The sequence below is a fragment of the Salvelinus fontinalis genome, chromosome 41, assembly GCF_029448725.1.
Source record: "Salvelinus fontinalis isolate EN_2023a chromosome 41, ASM2944872v1, whole genome shotgun sequence".
Lineage (NCBI taxonomy): Eukaryota > Metazoa > Chordata > Actinopteri > Salmoniformes > Salmonidae > Salvelinus > Salvelinus fontinalis.
This window is the reverse complement of record NC_074705.1, coordinates 2,677,988-2,704,657: the sequence shown is the minus strand read 5'-3', so window position 1 is coordinate 2,704,657 and position 26,670 is coordinate 2,677,988. Positions and strand designations below refer to the sequence as shown.

The window sequence follows — 26,670 nt, the reverse complement described above, 5'->3', positions numbered from 1 at the left end:
GAATAGCTGTAGTAGGTGTAGATGTGTAGTAGGTAGAATAGCTGTAGGAGCTGTAGATGTGTAGTAGGTAGAACAGCTGTAGATGTGTAGTAGGTAGAATAGCTGTAGTAGGTGTAGATGTGTAGTAGGTAGAATAGCTGTAGGAGCTGTAGATGTGTAGTAGGTAGAACAGCTGTAGATGTGTAGTAGGTAGAATAGCTGTAGTAGGTGTAGATGTGTAGTAGGTAGAATAGCTGTAGGAGCTGTAGATGTGTAGTAGGTAGAACAGCTGTAGGAGCTGTAGATGTGTAGTAGGTAGAATAGCTGTAGGAGCTGTAGATGTGTAGTAGGTAGAACAGCTGTAGGAGCTGTAGATGTGTAGTAGGTAGAACAGCTGTAGATGTGTAGTAGGTAGAATAGCTGTAGTAGGTGTAGATGTGTAGTAGGTAGAATAGCTGTAGTAGGTAGAATAGTTGTAGTAGGTAGAATAGTTGTAGTAGGTGTAGATGTGTAGTAGGTAGAATAGCTGTAGTAGGTGTAGATGTGTAGTAGGTAGAATAGTTGTAGTAGGTAGAATAGCTGTAGTAGGTAGAATAGCTGTAGTAGGTGTAGATGTGTAGTAGGTAGAATAGTTGTAGTAGGTAGAATAGCTGTAGTAGGTGTAGATGTGTAGTAGGTAGAATAGCTGTAGTAGGTGTAGATGTGTAGTAGGTAGAATAGCTGTAGTAGGTGTAGATGTGTAGTAGGTAGAATAGTTGTAGTAGGTAGAATAGCTGTAGTAGGTGTAGATGTGTAGTAGGTAGAATAGCTGTAGTAGGTGTAGATGTGTAGTAGGTAGAATAGCTGTAGTAGGTGTAGATGTGTAGTAGGTAGAATAGCTGTAGTAGGTAGAATAGCTGTAGTAGGTGTAGATGTGTAGTAGGTAGAATAGCTGTAGTAGGTGTAGATGTGTAGTAGGTAGAATAGCTGTAGTAGGTGTAGATGTGTAGTAGGTAGAATAGCTGTAGTAGGTGTAGATGTGTAGTAGGTAGAATAGCTGTAGTAGCTGTAGATGTGTAGTAGGTAGAAAAGTTGTAGTAGGTGTAGATGTGTAGTAGGTAGAACAGCTGTAGTAGGTGTAGATGTATAGTAGGTAGAATAGTTGTAGTAGGTGTAGATGTGTAGTAGGTAGAATAGCTGTAGTAGTTGTAGATGTGTAGTAGGTAGAATAGTTGTAGTAGGTGTAGATGTGTAGTAGGTAGAATAGCTGTAGTAGGTGTAGATGTGTAGTAGGTAGAACAGCTGTAGTAGTTGTAGATGTGTAGTAGGTAGAATAGCTGTAGTAGCTATAGATGTGTATAAGGTAGAATAGCTGTAGTAGCTGCAGCAGGTGTAGATGTGTATAAGGTAGAAAAGCTGTAGTAGCTGTAGATGTGTATAAGGTAGAACAGCTGTAGTAGCTGTAGATGTGTATAAGGTAGAATAGCTGTAGTAGCTGTAGATGTAGTAGTTGTAGTAGTTGTAGATGTGTATAAGGTAGAACAGCTGTAGTAGCTGTAGATGTGTATAAGGTAGAATAGCTGTAGTAGCTGTAGATGTGTATAAGGTAGAATAGCTGTAGTAGCTGCAGTAGCCGTCTGACCTCCAGTTGTTTGAGGTTATCCAGGTCCAGAGAGCTCTCAGAACCAGCTCCCTCCAACATGTTGAGATTATGAAGGCCCTGTTTACCACCTCCTGAGAACATAAACACAGTCGGACACACCGTCAACACACAGATAGAGGCTTCGGTCACGGGACAAACAGAGAATCATATTATTGTCTAGTCATCACCATGGTTACTCACTGTGCATCATGCGGTAACCGAAGAAGACGGCGAAGATGATGACAGCCAGCACAGAGACAATAGCCAAGGAGATGACTATGGTCTCTTCACACTGCAACTGGTGGTCTACAGCAGGACATAAACAACCTGTTAGTCTCTGTCTCTAACCTAGTAGTATTCTGGTGGTCTACAGCAGGACATAAACAACCTGTTAGTCTCTGTCTCTAACCTAGTAGTATTCTGGTGGTCTACAGGAGGACATAAACAACCTGTTAGTCTCTGTCTCTAACCTAGTAGTATTCTGGTGGTCTACAGCAGGACATAAACAACCTGTTAGTCTCTGTCTCTAACCTAGTAGTATTCTGGTGGTCTACAGCAGGACATAAACAACCTGTTAGTCTCTGTCTCTAACCTAGTAGTATTCTGGTGGTCTACAGCAGGACATAAACAACCTGTTAGTCTCTGTCTCTAACCTAGTAGTATTCTGGTGGTCTACAGCAGGACATAAACAACCTGTTAGTCTCTGTCTCTAACCTAGTAGTATTCTGGTGGTCTACAGCAGGACATAAACAACCTGTTAGTCTCTGTCTCTAACCTAGTAGTATTCTGGTGGTCTACAGCAGGACATAAACAACCTGTTAGTCTCTGTCTCTAACCTAGTAGTATTCTGGTGGTCTACAGCAGGACATAAACAACCTGTTAGTCTCTGTCTCTAACCTAGTAGTATTCTGGTGGTCTACAGCAGGACATAAACAACCTGTTAGTCTCTGTCTCTAACCTAGTAGTATTCTGGTGGTCTACAGCGGGACATAAACAACCTGTTAGTCTCTGTCTCTAACCTAGTAGTATTCTGGTGGTCTACAGCAGGACATAAACAACCTGTTAGTCTCTGTCTCTAACCTAGTAGTATTCTGGTGGTCTACAGCAGGACATAAACAACCTGTTAGTCTCTGTCTCTAACCTAGTAGTATTCTGGTGGTCTACAGCAGGACATAAACAACCTGTTAGTCTCTGTCTCTAACCTAGTAGTATTCTGGTGGTCTACAGCAGGACATAAACAACCTGTTAGTCTCTGTCTCTAACCTAGTAGTATTCTGGTGGTCTACAGCAGGACATAAACAACCTGTTAGTCTCTGTCTCTAACCTAGTAGTATTCTGGTGGTCTACAGCAGGACATAAACAACCTGTTAGTCTCTGTCTCTAACCTAGTAGTATTCTGGTGGTCTACAGCAGGACATACACAACCTGTTAGTCTCTGTCTCTAACCTAGTAGTATTCTGGTGGTCTACAGCAGGACATAAACAACCTGTTAGTCTCTGTCTCTAACCTAGTAGTATTCTGGTGGTCTACAGCAGGACATACACAACCTGTTAGTCTCTGTCTCTAACCTAGTAGTATTCTGGTGGTCTACAGCAGGACATAAACAACCTGTTAGTCTCTGTCTCTAACCTAGTAGTATTCTGGTGGTCTACAGCAGGACATAAACAACCTGTTAGTCTCTGTCTCTAACCTAGTAGTATTCTGGTGGTCTACAGCAGGACATAAACAACCTGTTAGTCTCTGTCTCTAACCTAGTAGTATTCTGGTGGTCTACAGCAGGACATAAACAACCTGTTAGTCTCTGTCTCTAACCTAGTAGTATTCTGGTGGTCTACAGCAGGACATAAACAACCTGTTAGTCTCTGTCTCTAACCTAGTAGTATTCTGGTGGTCTACAGCAGGACATAAACAACCTGTTAGTCTCTGTCTCTAACCTAGTAGTATTCTGGTGGTCTACAGCAGGACATAAACAACCTGTTAGTCTCTGTCTCTAACCTAGTAGTATTCTGGTGGTCTACAGCAGGACATAAACAACCTGTTAGTCTCTGTCTCTAACCTAGTAGTATTCTGGTGGTCTACAGCAGGACATAAACAACCTGTTAGTCTCTGTCTCTAACCTAGTAGTATTCTGGTGGTCTACAGCAGGACATAAACAACCTGTTAGTCTCTGTCTCTAACCTAGTAGTATTCTGGTGGTCTACAGCAGGACATAAACAACCTGTTAGTCTCTGTCTCTAACCTAGTAGTATTCTGGTGGTCTACAGCAGGACATAAACAACCTGTTAGTCTCTGTCTCTAACCTAGTAGTATTCTGGTGGTCTACAGCAGGACATAAACAACCTGTTAGTCTCTGTCTCTAACCTAGTAGTATTCTGGTGGTCTACAGCAGGACATAAACAACCTGTTAGTCTCTGTCTCTAACCTAGTAGTATTCTGGTGGTCTACAGCAGGACATAAACAACCTGTTAGTCTCTGTCTCTAACCTAGTAGTATTCTGGTGGTCTACAGCAGGACATAAACAACCTGTTAGTCTCTGTCTCTAACCTAGTAGTATTCTGGTGGTCTACAGCAGGACATAAACAACCTGTTAGTCTCTGTCTCTAACCTAGTAGTATTCTGGTGGTCTACAGCAGGACATAAACAACCTGTTAGTCTCTGTCTCTAACCTAGTAGTATTCTGGTGGTCTACAGCAGGACATAAACAACCTGTTAGTCTCTGTCTCTAACCTAGTAGTATTCTGGTGGTCTACAGCAGGACATAAACAACCTGTTAGTCTCTGTCTCTAACCTAGTAGTATTCTGGTGGTCTACAGCAGGACATAAACAACCTGTTAGTCTCTGTCTCTAACCTAGTAGTATTCTGGTGGTCTACAGCAGGACATAAACAACCTGTTAGTCTCTGTCTCTAACCTAGTAGTATTCTGGTGGTCTACAGCAGGACATAAACAACCTGTTAGTCTCTGTCTCTAACCTAGTAGTATTCTGGTGGTCTACAGCAGGACATAAACAACCTGTTAGTCTCTGTCTCTAACCTAGTAGTATTCTGGTGGTCTACAGCAGGACATAAACAACCTGTTAGTCTCTGTCTCTAACCTAGTAGTATTCTGGTGGTCTACAGCAGGACATAAACAACCTGTTAGTCTCTGTCTCTAACCTAGTAGTATTCTGGTGGTCTACAGCAGGACATAAACAACCTGTTAGTCTCTGTCTCTAACCTAGTAGTATTCTGGTGGTCTACAGCAGGACATAAACAACCTGTTAGTCTCTGTCTCTAACCTAGTAGTATTCTGGTGGTCTACAGCAGGACATAAACAACCTGTTAGTCTCTGTCTCTAACCTAGTAGTATTCTGGTGGTCTACAGCAGGACATAAACAACCTGTTAGTCTCTGTCTCTAACCTAGTAGTATTCTGGTGGTCTACAGCAGGACATAAACAACCTGTTAGTCTCTGTCTCTAACCTAGTAGTATTCTGGTGGTCTACAGCAGGACATAAACAACCTGTTAGTCTCTGTCTCTAACCTAGTAGTATTCTGGTGGTCTACAGCAGGACATAAACAACCTGTTAGTCTCTGTCTCTAACCTAGTAGTATTCTGGTGGTCTACAGCAGGACATAAACAACCTGTTAGTCTCTGTCTCTAACCTAGTAGTATTCTGGTGGTCTACAGCAGGACATAAACAACCTGTTAGTCTCTGTCTCTAACCTAGTAGTATTCTGGTGGTCTACAGCAGGACATAAACAACCTGTTAGTCTCTGTCTCTAACCTAGTAGTATTCTGGTGGTCTACAGCAGGACATAAACAACCTGTTAGTCTCTGTCTCTAACCTAGTAGTATTCTGGTGGTCTACAGCAGGACATAAACAACCTGTTAGTCTCTGTCTCTAACCTAGTAGTATTCTGGTGGTCTACAGCAGGACATAAACAACCTGTTAGTCTCTGTCTCTAACCTAGTAGTATTCTGGTGGTCTACAGCAGGACATAAACAACCTGTTAGTCTCTGTCTCTAACCTAGTAGTATTCTGGTGGTCTACAGCAGGACATAAACAACCTGTTAGTCTCTGTCTCTAACCTAGTAGTATTCTGGTGGTCTACAGCAGGACATAAACAACCTGTTAGTCTCTGTCTCTAACCTAGTAGTATTCTGGTGGTCTACAGCAGGACATAAACAACCTGTTAGTCTCTGTCTCTAACCTAGTAGTATTCTGGTGGTCTACAGCAGGACATAAACAACCTGTTAGTCTCTGTCTCTAACCTAGTAGTATTCTGGTGGTCTACAGCAGGACATAAACAACCTGTTAGTCTCTGTCTCTAACCTAGTAGTATTCTGGTGGTCTACAGCAGGACATAAACAACCTGTTAGTCTCTGTCTCTAACCTAGTAGTATTCTGGTGGTCTACAGCAGGACATAAACAACCTGTTAGTCTCTGTCTCTAACCTAGTAGTATTCTGGTGGTCTACAGCAGGACATAAACAACCTGTTAGTCTCTGTCTCTAACCTAGTAGTATTCTGGTGGTCTACAGCAGGACATAAACAACCTGTTAGTCTCTGTCTCTAACCTAGTAGTATTCTGGTGGTCTACAGCAGGACATAAACAACCTGTTAGTCTCTGTCTCTAACCTAGTAGTATTCTGGTGGTCTACAGCAGGACATAAACAACCTGTTAGTCTCTGTCTCTAACCTAGTAGTATTCTGGTGGTCTACAGCAGGACATAAACAACCTGTTAGTCTCTGTCTCTAACCTAGTAGTATTCTGGTGGTCTACAGCAGGACATAAACAACCTGTTAGTCTCTGTCTCTAACCTAGTAGTATTCTGGTGGTCTACAGCAGGACATAAACAACCTGTTAGTCTCTGTCTCTAACCTAGTAGTATTCTGGTGGTCTACAGCAGGACATAAACAACCTGTTAGTCTCTGTCTCTAACCTAGTAGTATTCTGGTGGTCTACAGCAGGACATAAACAACCTGTTAGTCTCTGTCTCTAACCTAGTAGTATTCTGGTGGTCTACAGCAGGACATAAACAACCTGTTAGTCTCTGTCTCTAACCTAGTAGTATTCTGGTGGTCTACAGCAGGACATAAACAACCTGTTAGTCTCTGTCTCTAACCTAGTAGTATTCTGGTGGTCTACAGCAGGACATAAACAACCTGTTAGTCTCTGTCTCTAACCTAGTAGTATTCTGGTGGTCTACAGCAGGACATAAACAACCTGTTAGTCTCTGTCTCTAACCTAGTAGTATTCTGGTGGTCTACAGCAGGACATAAACAACCTGTTAGTCTCTGTCTCTAACCTAGTAGTATTCTGGTGGTCTACAGCAGGACATAAACAACCTGTTAGTCTCTGTCTCTAACCTAGTAGTATTCTGGTGGTCTACAGCAGGACATAAACAACCTGTTAGTCTCTGTCTCTAACCTAGTAGTATTCTGGTGGTCTACAGCAGGACATAAACAACCTGTTAGTCTCTGTCTCTAACCTAGTAGTATTCTGGTGGTCTACAGCAGGACATAAACAACCTGTTAGTCTCTGTCTCTAACCTAGTAGTATTCTGGTGGTCTACAGCAGGACATAAACAACCTGTTAGTCTCTGTCTCTAACCTAGTAGTATTCTGGTGGTCTACAGCAGGACATAAACAACCTGTTAGTCTCTGTCTCTAACCTAGTAGTATTCTGGTGGTCTACAGCAGGACATAAACAACCTGTTAGTCTCTGTCTCTAACCTAGTAGTATTCTGGTGGTCTACAGCAGGACATAAACAACCTGTTAGTCTCTGTCTCTAACCTAGTAGTATTCTGGTGGTCTACAGCAGGACATAAACAACCTGTTAGTCTCTGTCTCTAACCTAGTAGTATTCTGGTGGTCTACAGCAGGACATAAACAACCTGTTAGTCTCTGTCTCTAACCTAGTAGTATTCTGGTGGTCTACAGCAGGACATAAACAACCTGTTAGTCTCTGTCTCTAACCTAGTAGTATTCTGGTGGTCTACAGCAGGACATAAACAACCTGTTAGTCTCTGTCTCTAACCTAGTAGTATTCTGGTGGTCTACAGCAGGACATAAACAACCTGTTAGTCTCTGTCTCTAACCTAGTAGTATTCTGGTGGTCTACAGCAGGACATAAACAACCTGTTAGTCTCTGTCTCTAACCTAGTAGTATTCTGGTGGTCTACAGCAGGACATAAACAACCTGTTAGTCTCTGTCTCTAACCTAGTAGTATTCTGGTGGTCTACAGCAGGACATAAACAACCTGTTAGTCTCTGTCTCTAACCTAGTAGTATTCTGGTGGTCTACAGCAGGACATAAACAACCTGTTAGTCTCTGTCTCTAACCTAGTAGTATTCTGGTGGTCTACAGCAGGACATAAACAACCTGTTAGTCTCTGTCTCTAACCTAGTAGTATTCTGGTGGTCTACAGCAGGACATAAACAACCTGTTAGTCTCTGTCTCTAACCTAGTAGTATTCTGGTGGTCTACAGCAGGACATAAACAACCTGTTAGTCTCTGTCTCTAACCTAGTAGTATTCTGGTGGTCTACAGCAGGACATAAACAACCTGTTAGTCTCTGTCTCTAACCTAGTAGTATTCTGGTGGTCTACAGCAGGACATAAACAACCTGTTAGTCTCTGTCTCTAACCTAGTAGTATTCTGGTGGTCTACAGCAGGACATAAACAACCTGTTAGTCTCTGTCTCTAACCTAGTAGTATTCTGGTGGTCTACAGCAGGACATAAACAACCTGTTAGTCTCTGTCTCTAACCTAGTAGTATTCTGGTGGTCTACAGCAGGACATAAACAACCTGTTAGTCTCTGTCTCTAACCTAGTAGTATTCTGGTGGTCTACAGCAGGACATAAACAACCTGTTAGTCTCTGTCTCTAACCTAGTAGTATTCTGGTGGTCTACAGCAGGACATAAACAACCTGTTAGTCTCTGTCTCTAACCTAGTAGTATTCTGGTGGTCTACAGCAGGACATAAACAACCTGTTAGTCTCTGTCTCTAACCTAGTAGTATTCTGGTGGTCTACAGCAGGACATAAACAACCTGTTAGTCTCTGTCTCTAACCTAGTAGTATTCTGGTGGTCTACAGCAGGACATAAACAACCTGTTAGTCTCTGTCTCTAACCTAGTAGTATTCTGGTGGTCTACAGCAGGACATAAACAACCTGTTAGTCTCTGTCTCTAACCTAGTAGTATTCTGGTGGTCTACAGCAGGACATAAACAACCTGTTAGTCTCTGTCTCTAACCTAGTAGTATTCTGGTGGTCTACAGCAGGACATAAACAACCTGTTAGTCTCTGTCTCTAACCTAGTAGTATTCTGGTGGTCTACAGCAGGACATAAACAACCTGTTAGTCTCTGTCTCTAACCTAGTAGTATTCTGGTGGTCTACAGCAGGACATAAACAACCTGTTAGTCTCTGTCTCTAACCTAGTAGTATTCTGGTGGTCTACAGCAGGACATAAACAACCTGTTAGTCTCTGTCTCTAACCTAGTAGTATTCTGGTGGTCTACAGCAGGACATAAACAACCTGTTAGTCTCTGTCTCTAACCTAGTAGTATTCTGGTGGTCTACAGCAGGACATAAACAACCTGTTAGTCTCTGTCTCTAACCTAGTAGTATTCTGGTGGTCTACAGCAGGACATAAACAACCTGTTAGTCTCTGTCTCTAACCTAGTAGTATTCTGGTGGTCTACAGCAGGACATAAACAACCTGTTAGTCTCTGTCTCTAACCTAGTAGTATTCTGGTGGTCTACAGCAGGACATAAACAACCTGTTAGTCTCTGTCTCTAACCTAGTAGTATTCTGGTGGTCTACAGCAGGACATAAACAACCTGTTAGTCTCTGTCTCTAACCTAGTAGTATTCTGGTGGTCTACAGCAGGACATAAACAACCTGTTAGTCTCTGTCTCTAACCTAGTAGTATTCTGGTGGTCTACAGCAGGACATAAACAACCTGTTAGTCTCTGTCTCTAACCTAGTAGTATTCTGGTGGTCTACAGCAGGACATAAACAACCTGTTAGTCTCTGTCTCTAACCTAGTAGTATTCTGGTGGTCTACAGCAGGACATAAACAACCTGTTAGTCTCTGTCTCTAACCTAGTAGTATTCTGGTGGTCTACAGCAGGACATAAACAACCTGTTAGTCTCTGTCTCTAACCTAGTAGTATTCTGGTGGTCTACAGCAGGACATAAACAACCTGTTAGTCTCTGTCTCTAACCTAGTAGTATTCTGGTGGTCTACAGCAGGACATAAACAACCTGTTAGTCTCTGTCTCTAACCTAGTAGTATTCTGGTGGTCTACAGCAGGACATAAACAACCTGTTAGTCTCTGTCTCTAACCTAGTAGTATTCTGGTGGTCTACAGCAGGACATAAACAACCTGTTAGTCTCTGTCTCTAACCTAGTAGTATTCTGGTGGTCTACAGCAGGACATAAACAACCTGTTAGTCTCTGTCTCTAACCTAGTAGTATTCTGGTGGTCTACAGCAGGACATAAACAACCTGTTAGTCTCTGTCTCTAACCTAGTAGTATTCTGGTGGTCTACAGCAGGACATAAACAACCTGTTAGTCTCTGTCTCTAACCTAGTAGTATTCTGGTGGTCTACAGCAGGACATAAACAACCTGTTAGTCTCTGTCTCTAACCTAGTAGTATTCTGGTGGTCTACAGCAGGACATAAACAACCTGTTAGTCTCTGTCTCTAACCTAGTAGTATTCTGGTGGTCTACAGCAGGACATAAACAACCTGTTAGTCTCTGTCTCTAACCTAGTAGTATTCTGGTGGTCTACAGCAGGACATAAACAACCTGTTAGTCTCTGTCTCTAACCTAGTAGTATTCTGGTGGTCTACAGCAGGACATAAACAACCTGTTAGTCTCTGTCTCTAACCTAGTAGTATTCTGGTGGTCTACAGCAGGACATAAACAACCTGTTAGTCTCTGTCTCTAACCTAGTAGTATTCTGGTGGTCTACAGCAGGACATAAACAACCTGTTAGTCTCTGTCTCTAACCTAGTAGTATTCTGGTGGTCTACAGCAGGACATAAACAACCTGTTAGTCTCTGTCTCTAACCTAGTAGTATTCTGGTGGTCTACAGCAGGACATAAACAACCTGTTAGTCTCTGTCTCTAACCTAGTAGTATTCTGGTGGTCTACAGCAGGACATAAACAACCTGTTAGTCTCTGTCTCTAACCTAGTAGTATTCTGGTGGTCTACAGCAGGACATAAACAACCTGTTAGTCTCTGTCTCTAACCTAGTAGTATTCTGGTGGTCTACAGCAGGACATAAACAACCTGTTAGTCTCTGTCTCTAACCTAGTAGTATTCTGGTGGTCTACAGCAGGACATAAACAACCTGTTAGTCTCTGTCTCTAACCTAGTAGTATTCTGGTGGTCTACAGCAGGACATAAACAACCTGTTAGTCTCTGTCTCTAACCTAGTAGTATTCTGGTGGTCTACAGCAGGACATAAACAACCTGTTAGTCTCTGTCTCTAACCTAGTAGTATTCTGGTGGTCTACAGCAGGACATAAACAACCTGTTAGTCTCTGTCTCTAACCTAGTAGTATTCTGGTGGTCTACAGCAGGACATAAACAACCTGTTAGTCTCTGTCTCTAACCTAGTAGTATTCTGGTGGTCTACAGCAGGACATAAACAACCTGTTAGTCTCTGTCTCTAACCTAGTAGTATTCTGGTGGTCTACAGCAGGACATAAACAACCTGTTAGTCTCTGTCTCTAACCTAGTAGTATTCTGGTGGTCTACAGCAGGACATAAACAACCTGTTAGTCTCTGTCTCTAACCTAGTAGTATTCTGGTGGTCTACAGCAGGACATAAACAACCTGTTAGTCTCTGTCTCTAACCTAGTAGTATTCTGGTGGTCTACAGCAGGACATAAACAACCTGTTAGTCTCTGTCTCTAACCTAGTAGTATTCTGGTGGTCTACAGCAGGACATAAACAACCTGTTAGTCTCTGTCTCTAACCTAGTAGTATTCTGGTGGTCTACAGCAGGACATAAACAACCTGTTAGTCTCTGTCTCTAACCTAGTAGTATTCTGGTGGTCTACAGCAGGACATAAACAACCTGTTAGTCTCTGTCTCTAACCTAGTAGTATTCTGGTGGTCTACAGCAGGACATAAACAACCTGTTAGTCTCTGTCTCTAACCTAGTAGTATTCTGGTGGTCTACAGCAGGACATAAACAACCTGTTAGTCTCTGTCTCTAACCTAGTAGTATTCTGGTGGTCTACAGCAGGACATAAACAACCTGTTAGTCTCTGTCTCTAACCTAGTAGTATTCTGGTGGTCTACAGCAGGACATAAACAACCTGTTAGTCTCTGTCTCTAACCTAGTAGTATTCTGGTGGTCTACAGCAGGACATAAACAACCTGTTAGTCTCTGTCTCTAACCTAGTAGTATTCTGGTGGTCTACAGCAGGACATAAACAACCTGTTAGTCTCTGTCTCTAACCTAGTAGTATTCTGGTGGTCTACAGCAGGACATAAACAACCTGTTAGTCTCTGTCTCTAACCTAGTAGTATTCTGGTGGTCTACAGCAGGACATAAACAACCTGTTAGTCTCTGTCTCTAACCTAGTAGTATTCTGGTGGTCTACAGCAGGACATAAACAACCTGTTAGTCTCTGTCTCTAACCTAGTAGTATTCTGGTGGTCTACAGCAGGACATAAACAACCTGTTAGTCTCTGTCTCTAACCTAGTAGTATTCTGGTGGTCTACAGCAGGACATAAACAACCTGTTAGTCTCTGTCTCTAACCTAGTAGTATTCTGGTGGTCTACAGCAGGACATAAACAACCTGTTAGTCTCTGTCTCTAACCTAGTAGTATTCTGGTGGTCTACAGCAGGACATAAACAACCTGTTAGTCTCTGTCTCTAACCTAGTAGTATTCTGGTGGTCTACAGCAGGACATAAACAACCTGTTAGTCTCTGTCTCTAACCTAGTAGTATTCTGGTGGTCTACAGCAGGACATAAACAACCTGTTAGTCTCTGTCTCTAACCTAGTAGTATTCTGGTGGTCTACAGCAGGACATAAACAACCTGTTAGTCTCTGTCTCTAACCTAGTAGTATTCTGGTGGTCTACAGCAGGACATAAACAACCTGTTAGTCTCTGTCTCTAACCTAGTAGTATTCTGGTGGTCTACAGCAGGACATAAACAACCTGTTAGTCTCTGTCTCTAACCTAGTAGTATTCTGGTGGTCTACAGCAGGACATAAACAACCTGTTAGTCTCTGTCTCTAACCTAGTAGTATTCTGGTGGTCTACAGCAGGACATAAACAACCTGTTAGTCTCTGTCTCTAACCTAGTAGTATTCTGGTGGTCTACAGCAGGACATAAACAACCTGTTAGTCTCTGTCTCTAACCTAGTAGTATTCTGGTGGTCTACAGCAGGACATAAACAACCTGTTAGTCTCTGTCTCTAACCTAGTAGTATTCTGGTGGTCTACAGCAGGACATAAACAACCTGTTAGTCTCTGTCTCTAACCTAGTAGTATTCTGGTGGTCTACAGCAGGACATAAACAACCTGTTAGTCTCTGTCTCTAACCTAGTAGTATTCTGGTGGTCTACAGCAGGACATAAACAACCTGTTAGTCTCTGTCTCTAACCTAGTAGTATTCTGGTGGTCTACAGCAGGACATAAACAACCTGTTAGTCTCTGTCTCTAACCTAGTAGTATTCTGGTGGTCTACAGCAGGACATAAACAACCTGTTAGTCTCTGTCTCTAACCTAGTAGTATTCTGGTGGTCTACAGCAGGACATAAACAACCTGTTAGTCTCTGTCTCTAACCTAGTAGTATTCTGGTGGTCTACAGCAGGACATAAACAACCTGTTAGTCTCTGTCTCTAACCTAGTAGTATTCTGGTGGTCTACAGCAGGACATAAACAACCTGTTAGTCTCTGTCTCTAACCTAGTAGTATTCTGGTGGTCTACAGCAGGACATAAACAACCTGTTAGTCTCTGTCTCTAACCTAGTAGTATTCTGGTGGTCTACAGCAGGACATAAACAACCTGTTAGTCTCTGTCTCTAACCTAGTAGTATTCTGGTGGTCTACAGCAGGACATAAACAACCTGTTAGTCTCTGTCTCTAACCTAGTAGTATTCTGGTGGTCTACAGCAGGACATAAACAACCTGTTAGTCTCTGTCTCTAACCTAGTAGTATTCTGGTGGTCTACAGCAGGACATAAACAACCTGTTAGTCTCTGTCTCTAACCTAGTAGTATTCTGGTGGTCTACAGCAGGACATAAACAACCTGTTAGTCTCTGTCTCTAACCTAGTAGTATTCTGGTGGTCTACAGCAGGACATAAACAACCTGTTAGTCTCTGTCTCTAACCTAGTAGTATTCTGGTGGTCTACAGCAGGACATAAACAACCTGTTAGTCTCTGTCTCTAACCTAGTAGTATTCTGGTGGTCTACAGCAGGACATAAACAACCTGTTAGTCTCTGTCTCTAACCTAGTAGTATTCTGGTGGTCTACAGCATAGAGGCTTACATAGCGGCTGGGCTGTAGTGGGACTGGGCAGGGTCAGAGGTTAGGGTCAGAGGTTAGGGTTAGGTTAATTTAAATAGAGGCTGGGCTGTAGTGGGACTGGGCAGGGGGGAATGGTTAGGGTCAGAGGTTAACTTACATAGAGGCTGGGCTGTAGTGGGACTGGGCAGGGTCAGAGGTTAACTTAGATAGAGGATGGGCTGTAGTGGGACTGGGCAGGGTCAGAGGTTAACTTACAGAGAGGCTGGGCTGTAGTGGGACTGGGCAGGGTCAGAGGTTAACTTACATAGAGGCTGGGCTGTAGTGGGACTGGGCAGGGTCAGAGGTTAACTTACATAGAGGCTGGGCTGTAGTGGGACTGGGCAGGGGGGAATGGTTAGGGTCAGAGGTTAACTTACATAGAGGCTGGGCTGTAGTGGGACTGGGCAGGGTCAGAGGTTAACTTACATAGAGTCTGGGCTGTAGTGGGACTGGGCAGGGTCAGAGGTTAACTTACAGAGAGGCTGGGCTGTAGTGGGACTGGGCAGGGTCAGAGGTTAACTTACAGAGAGGCTGGGCTGTAGTGGGACTGGGCAGGGTCAGAGGTTAACTTACAGAGAGGCTGGGCTGTAGTGGGACTGGGCAGGGTCAGAGGTTAACTTACATAGAGGCTGGGCTGTAGTGGGACTGGGCAGGGTCAGAGGTTAACTTACATAGCGGCTGGGCTGTAGTGGGACTGGGCAGGGTCAGAGGTTAACTTACATAGCGGCTGGGCTGTAGTGGGACTGGGCAGGGTCAGAGGTTAACTTACATAGCGGCTGGGATGTAGTGGGACTGGGCAGGGTCAGAGGTTAGGGTCAGAGGTTAACTTACAGAGAGGCTGGGCTGTAGTGGGACTGGGCAGGGTCAGAGGTTAACTTACATAGAGGCTGGGCTGTAGTGGGACTGGGCAGGGTCAGAGGTTAACTTACAGAGAGGCTGGGCTGTAGTGGGACTGGGCAGGGTCAGAGGTTAACTTACATAGAGGCTGGGCTGTAGTGGGACTGGGCAGGGTCAGAGGTTAACTTACATAGAGGCTGGGCTGTAGTGGGACTGGGCAGGGTCAGACTTTAACTTACATAGAGGCTGGGCTGTAGTGGGACTGGGCAGGGTCAGACTTTAACTTACATAGAGGCTGGGCTGTAGTGGGACTGGGCAGGGTCAGACTTTAACTTACATAGAGGCTGGGCTGTAGTGGGACTGGGCAGGGTCAGACTTTAACTTACATAGAGGCTGGGCTGTAGTGGGACTGGGCAGGGTCAGACTTTAACTTACATAGAGGCTGGGCTGTAGTGGGACTGGGCAGGGTCAGACTTTAACTTACATAGAGGCTGGGCTGTAGTGGGACTGGGCAGGGTCAGAGGTTAACTTACAGAGAGGCTGGGCTGTAGTGGGACTGGGCAGGGTCAGAGGTTAACTTACAGAGAGGCTGGGCTGTAGTGGGACTGGGCAGGGTCAGACTTTAACTTACAGAGAGGCTGGGCTGTAGTGGGACTGGGCAGGGTCAGAGGTTAACTTACAGAGAGGCTGGGCTGTAGTGGGACTGGGCAGGGTCAGAGGTTAACTTACAGAGAGGCTGGGCTGTAGTGGGACTGGGCAGGGTCAGAGGTTAACTTACATAGCGGCTGGGCTGTAGTGGGACTGGGCAGGGTCAGACTTTAACTTACATAGAGGCTGGGCTGTAGTGGGACTGGGCAGGGTCAGACTTTAACTTACATAGAGGCTGGGCTGTAGTGGGACTGGGCAGGGTCAGAGGTTAACTTACATAGCGGCTGGGCTGTAGTGGGACTGGGCAGGGTCAGACTTTAACTTACATAGAGGCTGGGCTGTAGTGGGACTGGGCAGGGTCAGACTTTAACTTACAGAGAGGCTGGGCTGTAGTGGGACTGGGCAGGGTCAGACTTTAACTTACATAGAGGCTGGGCTGTAGTGGGACTGGGCAGGGTCAGAGGTTAACTTACATAGAGGCTGGGCTGTAGTGGGACTGGGCAGGGTCAGAGGTTAACTTACAGAGAGGCTGGGCTGTAGTGGGACTGGGCAGGGTCAGAGGTTAACTTACATAGAGGCTGGGCTGTAGTGGGACTGGGCAGGGTCAGAGGTTAACTTACATAGAGGCTGGGCTGTAGTGGGACTGGGCAGGGTCAGACTTTAACTTACATAGAGGCTGGGCTGTAGTGGGACTGGGCAGGGTCAGACTTTAACTTACATAGAGGCTGGGCTGTAGTGGGACTGGGCAGGGTCAGACTTTAACTTACATAGAGGCTGGGCTGTAGTGGGACTGGGCAGGGTCAGACTTTAACTTACATAGAGGCTGGGCTGTAGTGGGACTGGGCAGGGTCAGACTTTAACTTACATAGAGGCTGGGCTGTAGTGGGACTGGGCAGGGTCAGACTTTAACTTACATAGAGGCTGGGCTGTAGTGGGACTGAGCAGGGTCAGAGGTTAACTTACAGAGAGGCTGGGCTGTAGTGGGACTGGGCAGGGTCAGAGGTTAACTTACAGAGAGGCTGGGCTGTAGTGGGACTGGGCAGGGTCAGACTTTAACTTACAGAGAGGCTGGGCTGTAGTGGGACTGGGCAGGGTCAGAGGTTAACTTACAGAGAGGCTGGGCTGTAGTGGGACTGGGCAGGGTCAGAGGTTAACTTACAGAGAGGCTGGGCTGTAGTGGGACTGGGCAGGGTCAGAGGTTAACTTACATAGCGGCTGGGCTGTAGTGGGACTGGGCAGGGTCAGACTTTAACTTACATAGAGGCTGGGCTGTAGTGGGACTGGGCAGGGTCAGACTTTAACTTACATAGAGGCTGGGCTGTAGTGGGACTGGGCAGGGTCAGAGGTTAACTTACATAGAGGCTGGGCTGTAGTGGGACTGGGCAGGGTCAGAGGTTAACTTACATAGAGGCTGGGCTGTAGTGGGACTGGGCAGGGTCAGACTTTAACTTACATAGAGGCTGGGCTGTAGTGGGACTGGGCAGGGTCAGAGGTTAACTTACAGAGAGGCTGGGCTGTAGTGGGACTGGGCAGGGTCAGAGGTTAACTTAATAGAGGCTGGGCTGTAGTGGGACTGGGCAGGGGGGAATGGTTAGGGTCAGAGGTTAACTTACATAGAGGCTGGGCTGTAGTGGGACTGGGCAGGGTCAGAGGTTAACTTACATAGAGGCTGGGCTGTAGTGGGACTGGGCAGGGTCAGAGGTTAGGGTCAGAGGTTAACTTACATAGAGGCTGGGCTGTAGTGGGACTGGGCAGGGTCAGAGGTTAACTTACATAGAGGCTGGGCTGTAGTGGGACTGGGCAGGGTCAGAGGTTAGGGTCAGAGGTTAGGGTCAAAGGTTAACTTACATAGAGGCTGGGCTGTAGTGGGACTGGGCAGGGTCAGAGGTTAGGGTCAGAGGTTAGGGTCAAAGGTTAACTTACATAGAGGCTGGGCTGTAGTGGGACTGGGCAGGGGAAAGTCCTCAGTGAAGTTGACGTTACACATGTCCGTACTACAGCAGCAGAAGTGATACGTCCCATTCTGGATCTGAGGAGGCAGGTTGGTTACCACGCAACGGTCGCCCCGACACTCCTGCTGGTCGCCAAGGTGAGTCCAACAACCTAGAGGTGACAGGAGGGGAGATGAAGTGATGGGGAGAAAGAGAGTATTTTTGTGCTTCAGAGGACCTTGCTGATCCAGAAAGGCAGATGTCCTGGGGAGAGAATTCATATTCAGGACCAGTCAAAAACACTTTTTTGGTTACTACATGATTCCATGTGTGTTATTTCATAGTTGTGATGTCTTCACTATTATTCTACAATGTAGAAAATAGTAAAAAATAAAGAAAAATCCTTGAATGAGTAGGTGTATCCAAACTTTTGACTGGTACTGTATGATAATCAGAGTAGCAGCAGCTATATACAGGGTCAGTAGATACAGTATGTATAGGGGTCAGGGGACTATATACAGGGTCAGTAGATACAGTATGTATAGGGGTCAGGGGACTATATACAGGGTCAGGGGACTATATACAGGGTCAGTATATACAGTATGTATAGGGGTCAGGGGACTATATACAGGGTCAGTAGATACAGTATGTATAGGGGTCAGGGGACTATATACAGGGTCAGTAGATACAGTATGTATAGGGGTCAGGGGACTATATACAGGGTCAGGGGACTATATACAGGGTCAGTATATACAGTATGTATAGGGGTCAGGGGACTATATACAGGGTCAGTAGATACAGTATGTATAGGGGTCAGGGGACTATATACAGGGTCAGTAGATACAGTATGTATAGGGGTCAGGGGACTATATACAGGGTCAGTAGATACAGTATGTATAGGGGTCAGGGGACTATATACAGGGTCAGTAGATACAGTATGTATAGGGGTCAGGGGACTATATACAGGGTCAGTAGATACAGTATGTATAGGGGTCAGGTGACTATATACAGGGTCAGTAGATACAGTATGTATAGGGGTCAGGGGACTATATACAGGGTCAGTAGATACAGTATGTATAGGGGTCAGGGGACTATATACAGGGTCAGTAGATACAGTATGTATAGAGGTCAGGGGACTATATACAGGGTCAGTAGATACAGTATGTATAGGGGTCAGGTGACTATATACAGGGTCAGTAGATACAGTATGTATAGGGGTCAGGTGACTATATACAGGGTCAGTAGATACAGTATGTATAGGGGTCAGGGGACTATATACAGGGTCAGGGGACTATATACAGGGTCAGTAGATACAGTATGTATAGAGGTCAGGGGACTATATACAGGGTCAGTAGATACAGTATGTATAGGGGTCAGGGGACTATATACAGGGTCAGTAGATACAGTATGTATAGGGGTCAGGGGACTATATACAGGGTCAGTAGATACAGTATGTATAGGGGTCAGGGGACTATATACAGGGTCAGGGGACTATATACAGGGTCAGGGGACTATATACAGGGTCAGTAGATACAGCATGTATAGGGGTCAGGGGACTATATACAGGGTCAGTAGATACAGTATGTATAGGGGTCAGGGGACTATATACAGGGTCAGTAGATACAGTATGTATAGGGGTCAGGGGACTATATACAGGGTCAGTAGATACAGTATGTATAGGGGTCAGGGGACTATATACAGGGTCAGTAGATACAGTATGTATAGGGGTCAGGGGACTATATACAGGGTCAGTAGATACAGTATGTATAGGGGTCAGGTGACTATATACAGGGTCAGTAGATACAGTATGTATAGGGGTCAGGGGACTATATACAGGGTCAGTAGATACAGTATGTATAGAGGTCAGGGGACTATATACAGGGTCAGTAGATACAGTATGTATAGGGGTCAGGGGACTATATACAGGGTCAGTAGATACAGTATGTATAGAGGTCAGGGGACTATATACAGGGTCAGTAGATACAGTATGTATAGGGGTCAGGGGACTATATACAGGGTCAGTAGATACAGTATGTATAGAGGTCAGGGGACTATATACAGGGTCAGTATATACAGTATGTATAGGGGTCAGGGGACTATATACAGGGTCAGTAGATACAGTATGTATAGGGGTCAGGGGACTATATACAGGGTCAGTAGATACAGTATGTATAGGGGTCAGGGGACTATATACAGGGTCAGTAGATACAGTATGTATAGGGGTCAGGGGACTATATACAGGGTCAGTAGATACAGTATGTATAGGGGTCAAGGGACTATATACAGGGTCAGTAGATACAGTATGTATAGGGGTCAGGGGACTATATACAGGGTCAGTAGATACAGTATGTATAGGGGTCAGGGGACTATATACAGGGTCAGTAGATACAGTATGTATAGGGGTCAGGGGACTATATACAGGGTCAGTAGATACAGTATGTATAGGGGTCAGGGGACTATATACAGGGTCAGTAGATACAGTATGTATAGGGGTCAGGGGACTATATACAGGGTCAGTAGATACAGTATGTATAGAGGTCAGGGGACTATATACAGGGTCAGTAGATACACTATGTATAGGGGTCAGGGGACTATATACAGGGTCAGTAGATACAGTATGTATAGGGGTCAGGGGACTATATACAGGGTCAGTAGATACAGTATGTATAGGGGTCAGGGGACTATATACAGGGTCAGGGGACTATATACAGTATGATTAGGGGTCAGGTGACTAGACATTTTAGGGTTATGAGCTAGGGTGTATCAGTGTGTGTGTGTGTGTGTGTGTGTGTGTGTGTGTGTGTGTGTGTGTGTGTGTGTGTGTGTGTGTGTGTGTGTGTGTGTATGTGTGTTTGATTGATTGTATCAGTGGATGTGTTTAACTAAACTTGAAGATCAAAATTCCCATAAGAATAGTAAACGAACAACAATTTGACCAACTGGGGACATTTTGTTGGTCCCAACCAGGTCAAATGATATTTCTATGGGGTCCAGGTTTAAGGTTAGAATTACTGTTAGGGTTAGGAACTAGGGTTAGGAGCTAGGGTTAGGAACTAGGGTTAGGAACTAGGGTTAGGAACTAGGGTTAGGAGCTAAGGTTAGGGGTTAGGATTAGGAGCTAGGATTAGGAGCTAGGGTTAGGAGCTAGGGTTAGGAGCTAGGGTTAGGAGCTAGGGTTAGGAGCTAGGGTTAGGAGCTAGGGTTAGGAGCTAGGGTTAGGGTTAGGAGCTAGGGTTAGGAGCTAAGGTTAGGGGTTAGGGTTAGGAGCTAGGGTTAGGAGCTCGGGTTAGGAGCTCGGGTTAGGAGCTAGGGATAGGAGCTAGGGTTAGGAGCTAGGGTTAGGAGCTAGGGTTAGGAGCTAGGGTTAGGGTTAGGAGCTAGGGTTAGGAGCTAAGGTTAGGGGTTAGGGTTAGGAGCTAGGGTTAGGAGCTCGGGTTAGGAGCTAGGGATAGGAGCTAGGGATAGGAGCTAGGGTTAGGAGCTAGGGTTAGGAGCTAGGGTTAGGGTTAGGAGCTAAGGTTAGGGTTAGGACCTTGGGTTAGGACCTAGGGTTAGGACCTAGGGTTAGGAGCTAGGGTTAGGAGCTAGGGTTAGGAGATAAGGTTAGGAGCTAAGGTTAGGGTTAGGACCTAGGCTTAGGGTTAGGACCTAGGGTTAGGGTTAGGACCTAGGGTTAGGAGCTAGGGTTAGGAGCAGGAGCTAGGGTTAGGAGCTAGGGTTAGGAGCAGGAGCTAGGGTTAGGAGCTAGGGTTAGGGTTAGGACCTAGGGTTAGGACCTAGGGTTAGGAGCTAGGGTTAGGAGCAGGAGCTAGGGTTAGGAGCTAGGGTTAGGAGACGGAGCTAGGGTTGGGAGCTAGGGTTAGGAGCTAGGGTTGGGAGCTAGGGTTAGGAGCTAGGGTTAGGAGCTAGGGTTAGGAGCTAGGGTTAGGAGCTAGGGTTAGGAGCTAGGGTTGGGAGCTAGGGTTGGGAGCTAGGGTTAGGAGCTAGGGTTGGGAGCTAGGGTTAGGAGCTAGGGTTAGGAGCTAGGGTTAGGAGCTAGGGTTAGGAGCTAGGGTTAGGAGCTAGGGTTAGGAGCTAGGGTTGGGAGCTAGGGTTGGGAGCTAGGGTTGGGAGCTAGGGTTGGGAGCTAGGGTTGGGAGCTAGGGTTAGGAGCTAAGGTTAGGGGTTAGGGTTAGGAGCTAGGGTTAGGAGCTAAGGTTAGGGGTTAGGGTTAGGAGCTAGGGTTGGGAGCTAGGGTTAGGAGCTAGGGTTAGGAGCTAGGGTTAGGAGCTAGGGTTAGGAGCTAGGGTTAGGAGCTAGGGTTAGGGGTCAGGGTTAGGAGCTAGGGTTAGGAGCTAGGGTTAGGAGCTAGGGTTAGGAGCTAGGGTTAGGAGCTCGGGTTAGGAGCTAGGCTTAGGGTTAGGAGCTAAGGTTAGGGTTAGGAGCTAGGGTTAGGAGCTAGGGTTAGGGTTAGGGTTAGGACCTAGGGTTAGGACCTAGGGTTAGGACCTAGGGTTAGGAGCTAGGGTTAGGAGCTAAGGTTAGGAGCTAAGGTTAGGGTTAGGACCTAGGCTTAGGGTTAGGACCTAGGCTTAGGGTTAGGACCTAGGGTTAGGGTTAGGACCTAGGGTTAGGAGCTAGGGTTAGGAGCAGGAGCTAGGGTTAGGAGCTAGGGTTAGGAGCTAGGGTTAGGGTTAGGAGCTAGGGTTAGGGTTAGGAGCTAGGGTTAGGGTTAGGAGCTAGGGTTAGGGTTAGGAGCTAGGGTTAGGAGCTAGGGTTAGGAGCAGGAGCTTGGGTTAGGAGCTAGGGTTAGGAGCTAGGGTTAGGAGCTAGGGTTAGGAGCTAGGGTTAGGAGCTAGGTTTAGGAGCAGGAGCTAGGGTTAGGAGCTAGGGTTAGGGTTAGGAGCTAGGGTTAGGAGCTAGGGTTAGGAGCTAGGGTTAGGAGCAGGAGCTTGGGTTAGGAGCTAGGGTTAGGAGCAGGAGCTAGGGTTAGGGTTAGGAGCTAGGGTTAGGGTTAGGAGCTAGGGTCAGGAGCTAGGGTTAGGAGCTAGGGTTAGGAGCAGGAGCTAGGGTTAGGAGCTAGGGTTAGGAGCTAGGGTTAGGAGCTAGGGTTAGGAGCAGGAGCTTGGGTTAGGGTTAGGACCTAGGCTTAGGGTTAGGAGCTAGGGTTAGGAGCTAGGGTTAGGAGCTAGGGTTAGTTTTAGGGTTAGGAGCAGGAGATTGGGTTAGTTTCAGGGTTCGGACCTAGGGTTAGTTTTAGGGTTAGGAGCTAGGGTTAGTGTTTATGTAAAATAGGATTTTGAATGGGACTGAATTGTCCCCCCCCACAAGGTTAGTTGTACAAGACTGTGTGTGGTGCTGTCACCTTGTTTGACCAGCCTAACGTCTCCAGGAGGACTCTTCTCCCAGAGGCCGAAGCAGTGGGATCCTTTAGAGCAGTGGATAGTAGTGTTCTCAGGAGAAACCCGTCCCTCTCCTACCGCCACGCGCTCCATCTCCTGCTGCTGCTCAGTGAAGGCACACTGCCTCTCCTTCTGCTGGTCAGCTGAGGGGGGGAGGCGGTGTTCATTCTTCATTCAGCAAACAGAGATGGCTCTCAAGAAACACTCATGAAACAGTATGCAATCAGACCCCTACAGCCTCCCCCCGACCCTTCTCTTCTCTAATCAGACCCCTACAGCCTCCCCCCGACCCTTCTCTTCTCTAATCAGACCCCTACAGCCTCCCCCTGACCCTTCTCTTCTCTAATCAGACCCCTACAGCCTCCCCCTGACCCTTCTCTTCTCTAATCAGAACCCTACAGCCTCCCCCTGACCCTTCTCTTCTCTAATCAGACCCCTACAGCCTCCCCCTGACCCTTCTCATCTCTAATCAGACCCCTACAGCCTCCCCCTACCACCAACCCATCTCTAATCAGACCCCTACAGCCTCCCCCTACCTCCCCCTACCACCAACCCATCTCTAATCAGACCACTACAGCCTCCCCTGACCTCCCCCTACCACCAACCCATCTCTAATCAGACCCCTACAGCCTCCCCCTGACCCTCCCCCTACCACCAACCCATCTCTAATCAGACCACTACAGCCTCCCCCTGACCTCCCCCTACCACCAACCCATCTCTAATCAGACCCCTACAGCCTCCCCCTGACCTCCCCCTACCACCAACCCATCTCTAATCAGACCCCTACAGCCTCCCCCCGACCTCCCCCTACCACCAACCCATCTCTAATCAGACCCCTACAGCCTCCCCCTGACCTCCCCCTACCACCAACCCATCTCTAATCAGACCCCTACAGCCTCCCCCGACCTCTCCCTACCACCAACCCATCTCTAATCAGACCCCTACAGCCTCCCCCCGACCTCCCCCTACCACCAACCCATCTCTAATCAGACCCCTACAGCCTCCCCCGACCTCTCCCTACCACCAACCCATCTCTAATCAGACCCCTACAGCCTCCCCCTGACCTCCCCCTACCACCAACCCATCTCTAATCAGACCCCTACAGCCTCCCCCCGACCTCCCCCTACCACCAACCGATCTCTAATCAGACCGCTACAGCCTCCCCCTACCACCAACCCATCTCTAATCAGACCCCTACAGCCTCCCCCTACCACCAACCCATCTCTAATCAGAACCCTACAGCCTCCCCCTGACCTCCCCCTACCACCAACCCATCTCTAATCAGACCCCTACAGCCTCCCGCCGACCTCCCCCTACCACCAACCCATCTCTAATCAGACCACTACAGCCTCCCCCTGACCTCCCCCTACCACCAACCCATCTCTAATCAGACCCCTACAGCCTCCCCCTACCTCCCCCTACCACCAACCCATCTCTAATCAGACCCCTACAGCCTCCCCCTGAACCTCCCCCTACCACCAACCCATCTCTAGTCAGACCCCTACAGCCTCCCCCTGACCTCCCCCTACCACCAACCCATCTCTAATCAGACCCCTACAGCCTCCCCCTGACCTCCCCCTACCACCAACCCATCTCTAATCAGACCCCTACAGCCTCCCCCCGACCTCCCCCTACCACCAACCCATCTCTAATCAGACCCCTACAGCCTCCCCCCGACCTCCCCCTACCACCAACCCATCTCTAATCAGACCCCTACAGCCTCCCCCTGACCTCCCCCTACCACCAACCCATCTCTAATCAGACCCCTACAGCCTCCCTCTACCACCAACCCATCTCTAATCAGACCCCTACAGCCTCCCCCTACCACCAACCCATCTCTAATCAGACCCCTACAGCCTCCCCTGACCTCCCCCTACCACCAACCCATCTCTAATCAGACCCCTACAGCCTCCCCCTGACCTCCCCCTACCACCAACCCATCTCTAATCAGACCCCTACAGCCTCCCCCTGACCTCCCCCTACCACCAACCCATCTCTAATCAGACCCCTACAGCCTCCCCCCGACCTCCCCCTACCACCAACCCATCTCTAATCAGACCCCTACAGCCTCCCCTGACCTCCCCCTACCACCAACCCATCTCTAATCAGACCACTACAGCCTCCCCTGACCTCCCCCTACCACCAACCCATCTCTAATCAGACCCCTACAGCCTCCCCCCCGACCTCCCCCTACCACCAACCCATCTCTAATCAGACCCCTACAGCCTCCCTCTACCACCAACCCATCTCTAATCAGACCCCAACAGCCTCCCCCTGACCTTCCCCTACCACCAACCCATCTCTAATCAGACCCCTACAGCCTCCCCCCGACCTCCCCCTACCACCAACCCATCTCTAATCAGACCCCTACAGCCTCCCCTGACCTCCCCCTACCACCAACCCATCTCTAATCAGACCCCTACAGCCTCCCCCCGACCTCCCCCTACCACCAACCCATCTCTAATCAGACCCCTACAGCCTCCCCCTACCTCCCCCTACCACCAACCCATCTCTAATCAGACCCCTACAGCCTCCCCCTACCACCAACCCATCTCTAATCAGACCCCTACAGCCTCCCCCTGACCTCCCCCTACCACCAACCCATCTCTAATCAGACCCCTACAGCCTCCCCCCGACCTCCCCCTACCACCACCCCATCTCTTCTCTAATCAGACCCCTACAGCCTCCCCCTGACCTCCCCCTACCACCAACCCATCTCTAATCAGACCCCTACAGCCTCCCCCTACCACCAACCCATCTCTAATCAGACCCCTACAGCCTCCCCCCGACCTCCCCCTACCACCAACCCATCTCTAATCAGACCCCTACAGCCTCCCCCTACCACCAACCCATCTCTAATCAGACCCCTACAGCCTCCCCCTACCACCAACCCATCTCTAATCAGACCCCTACAGCCTCCCCCTGACCTCCCCCTACCACCAACCCATCTCTAATCAGACCCCTACAGCCTCCCCCTGACCTCCCCCTACCACCACCCCATCTCTTCTCTAATCAGACCCCTACAGCCTCCCCCCGAACCTTCTCTTCTCTAATCAGACCACTACAGCCTCCCCCTACCTCCCCCTACCACCAACCCATCTCTAATCAGACCCCTACAGCCTCCCCTGACCTCCCCCTACCACCAACCCATCTCTAATCAGACCCCTACAGCCTCCCCCTACCACCAACCCATCTCTAATCAGACCCCTACAGCCTCCCCCTGACCTCCCCCTACCACCACCCCATCTCTTCTCTAATCAGACCCCTACAGCCTCCCCCCGAACCTTCTCTTCTCTAATCAGACCCCTACAGCCTCCCCCTGACCTCCCCCTACCACCAACCCATCTCTAATCAGACCCCTACAGCCTCCCCCTGACCTCCCCCTACCACCAACCCATCTCTAATCAGACCACTACAGCCTCCCCTGACCTCCCCCTACCACCAACCCATCTCTAATCAGACCCCTACAGCCTCCCCCTACCACCAACCCATCTCTAATCAGACCCCTACAGCCTCCCCCTACCTCCCCCTACCACCAACCCATCTCTAATCAGACCACTACAGCCTCCCCTGACCTCCCCCTACCACCAACCCATCTCTAATCAGACCCCTACAGCCTCCCCCTGACCTCCCCCTACCACCAACCCATCTCTAATCAGACCCCTACAGCCTCCCCTGACCTCCCCCTACCACCAACCCATCTCTAATCAGACCCCTACAGCCTCCCCCT

At 47.5% G+C, this 26,670-nt stretch overlaps 1 protein-coding gene across 3 annotated transcripts in view; it reads right to left on the bottom strand.

The window, feature by feature from the left end:
* Nucleotides 1-26,670, bottom strand: part of LOC129840267 (bone morphogenetic protein receptor type-2-like) — a 133,734-nt gene that overhangs the window by 55,659 nt on the left and 51,405 nt on the right. Inside the window, exons 2-5 of one of the 3 annotated variants that reach the window (XM_055908020.1) lie at nt 22,904-23,108; nt 17,552-17,731; nt 1,802-1,906; nt 1,601-1,692 (exon numbers count right to left, since the gene is read on the bottom strand). In XM_055908020.1, coding sequence (XP_055763995.1) covers nt 1,601-1,692; nt 1,802-1,906; nt 17,552-17,731; nt 22,904-23,033 — 507 coding nt within the window. In that variant the 5' untranslated portion in view covers nt 23,034-23,108. Of the gene's footprint in view, nt 1-1,600; nt 1,693-1,801; nt 1,907-14,125; nt 14,174-17,551; nt 17,732-22,903; nt 23,109-26,670 lie in introns of those variants that run through there. The other 2 variants (XM_055908019.1, XM_055908021.1) reach the window with 2 other exon arrangements.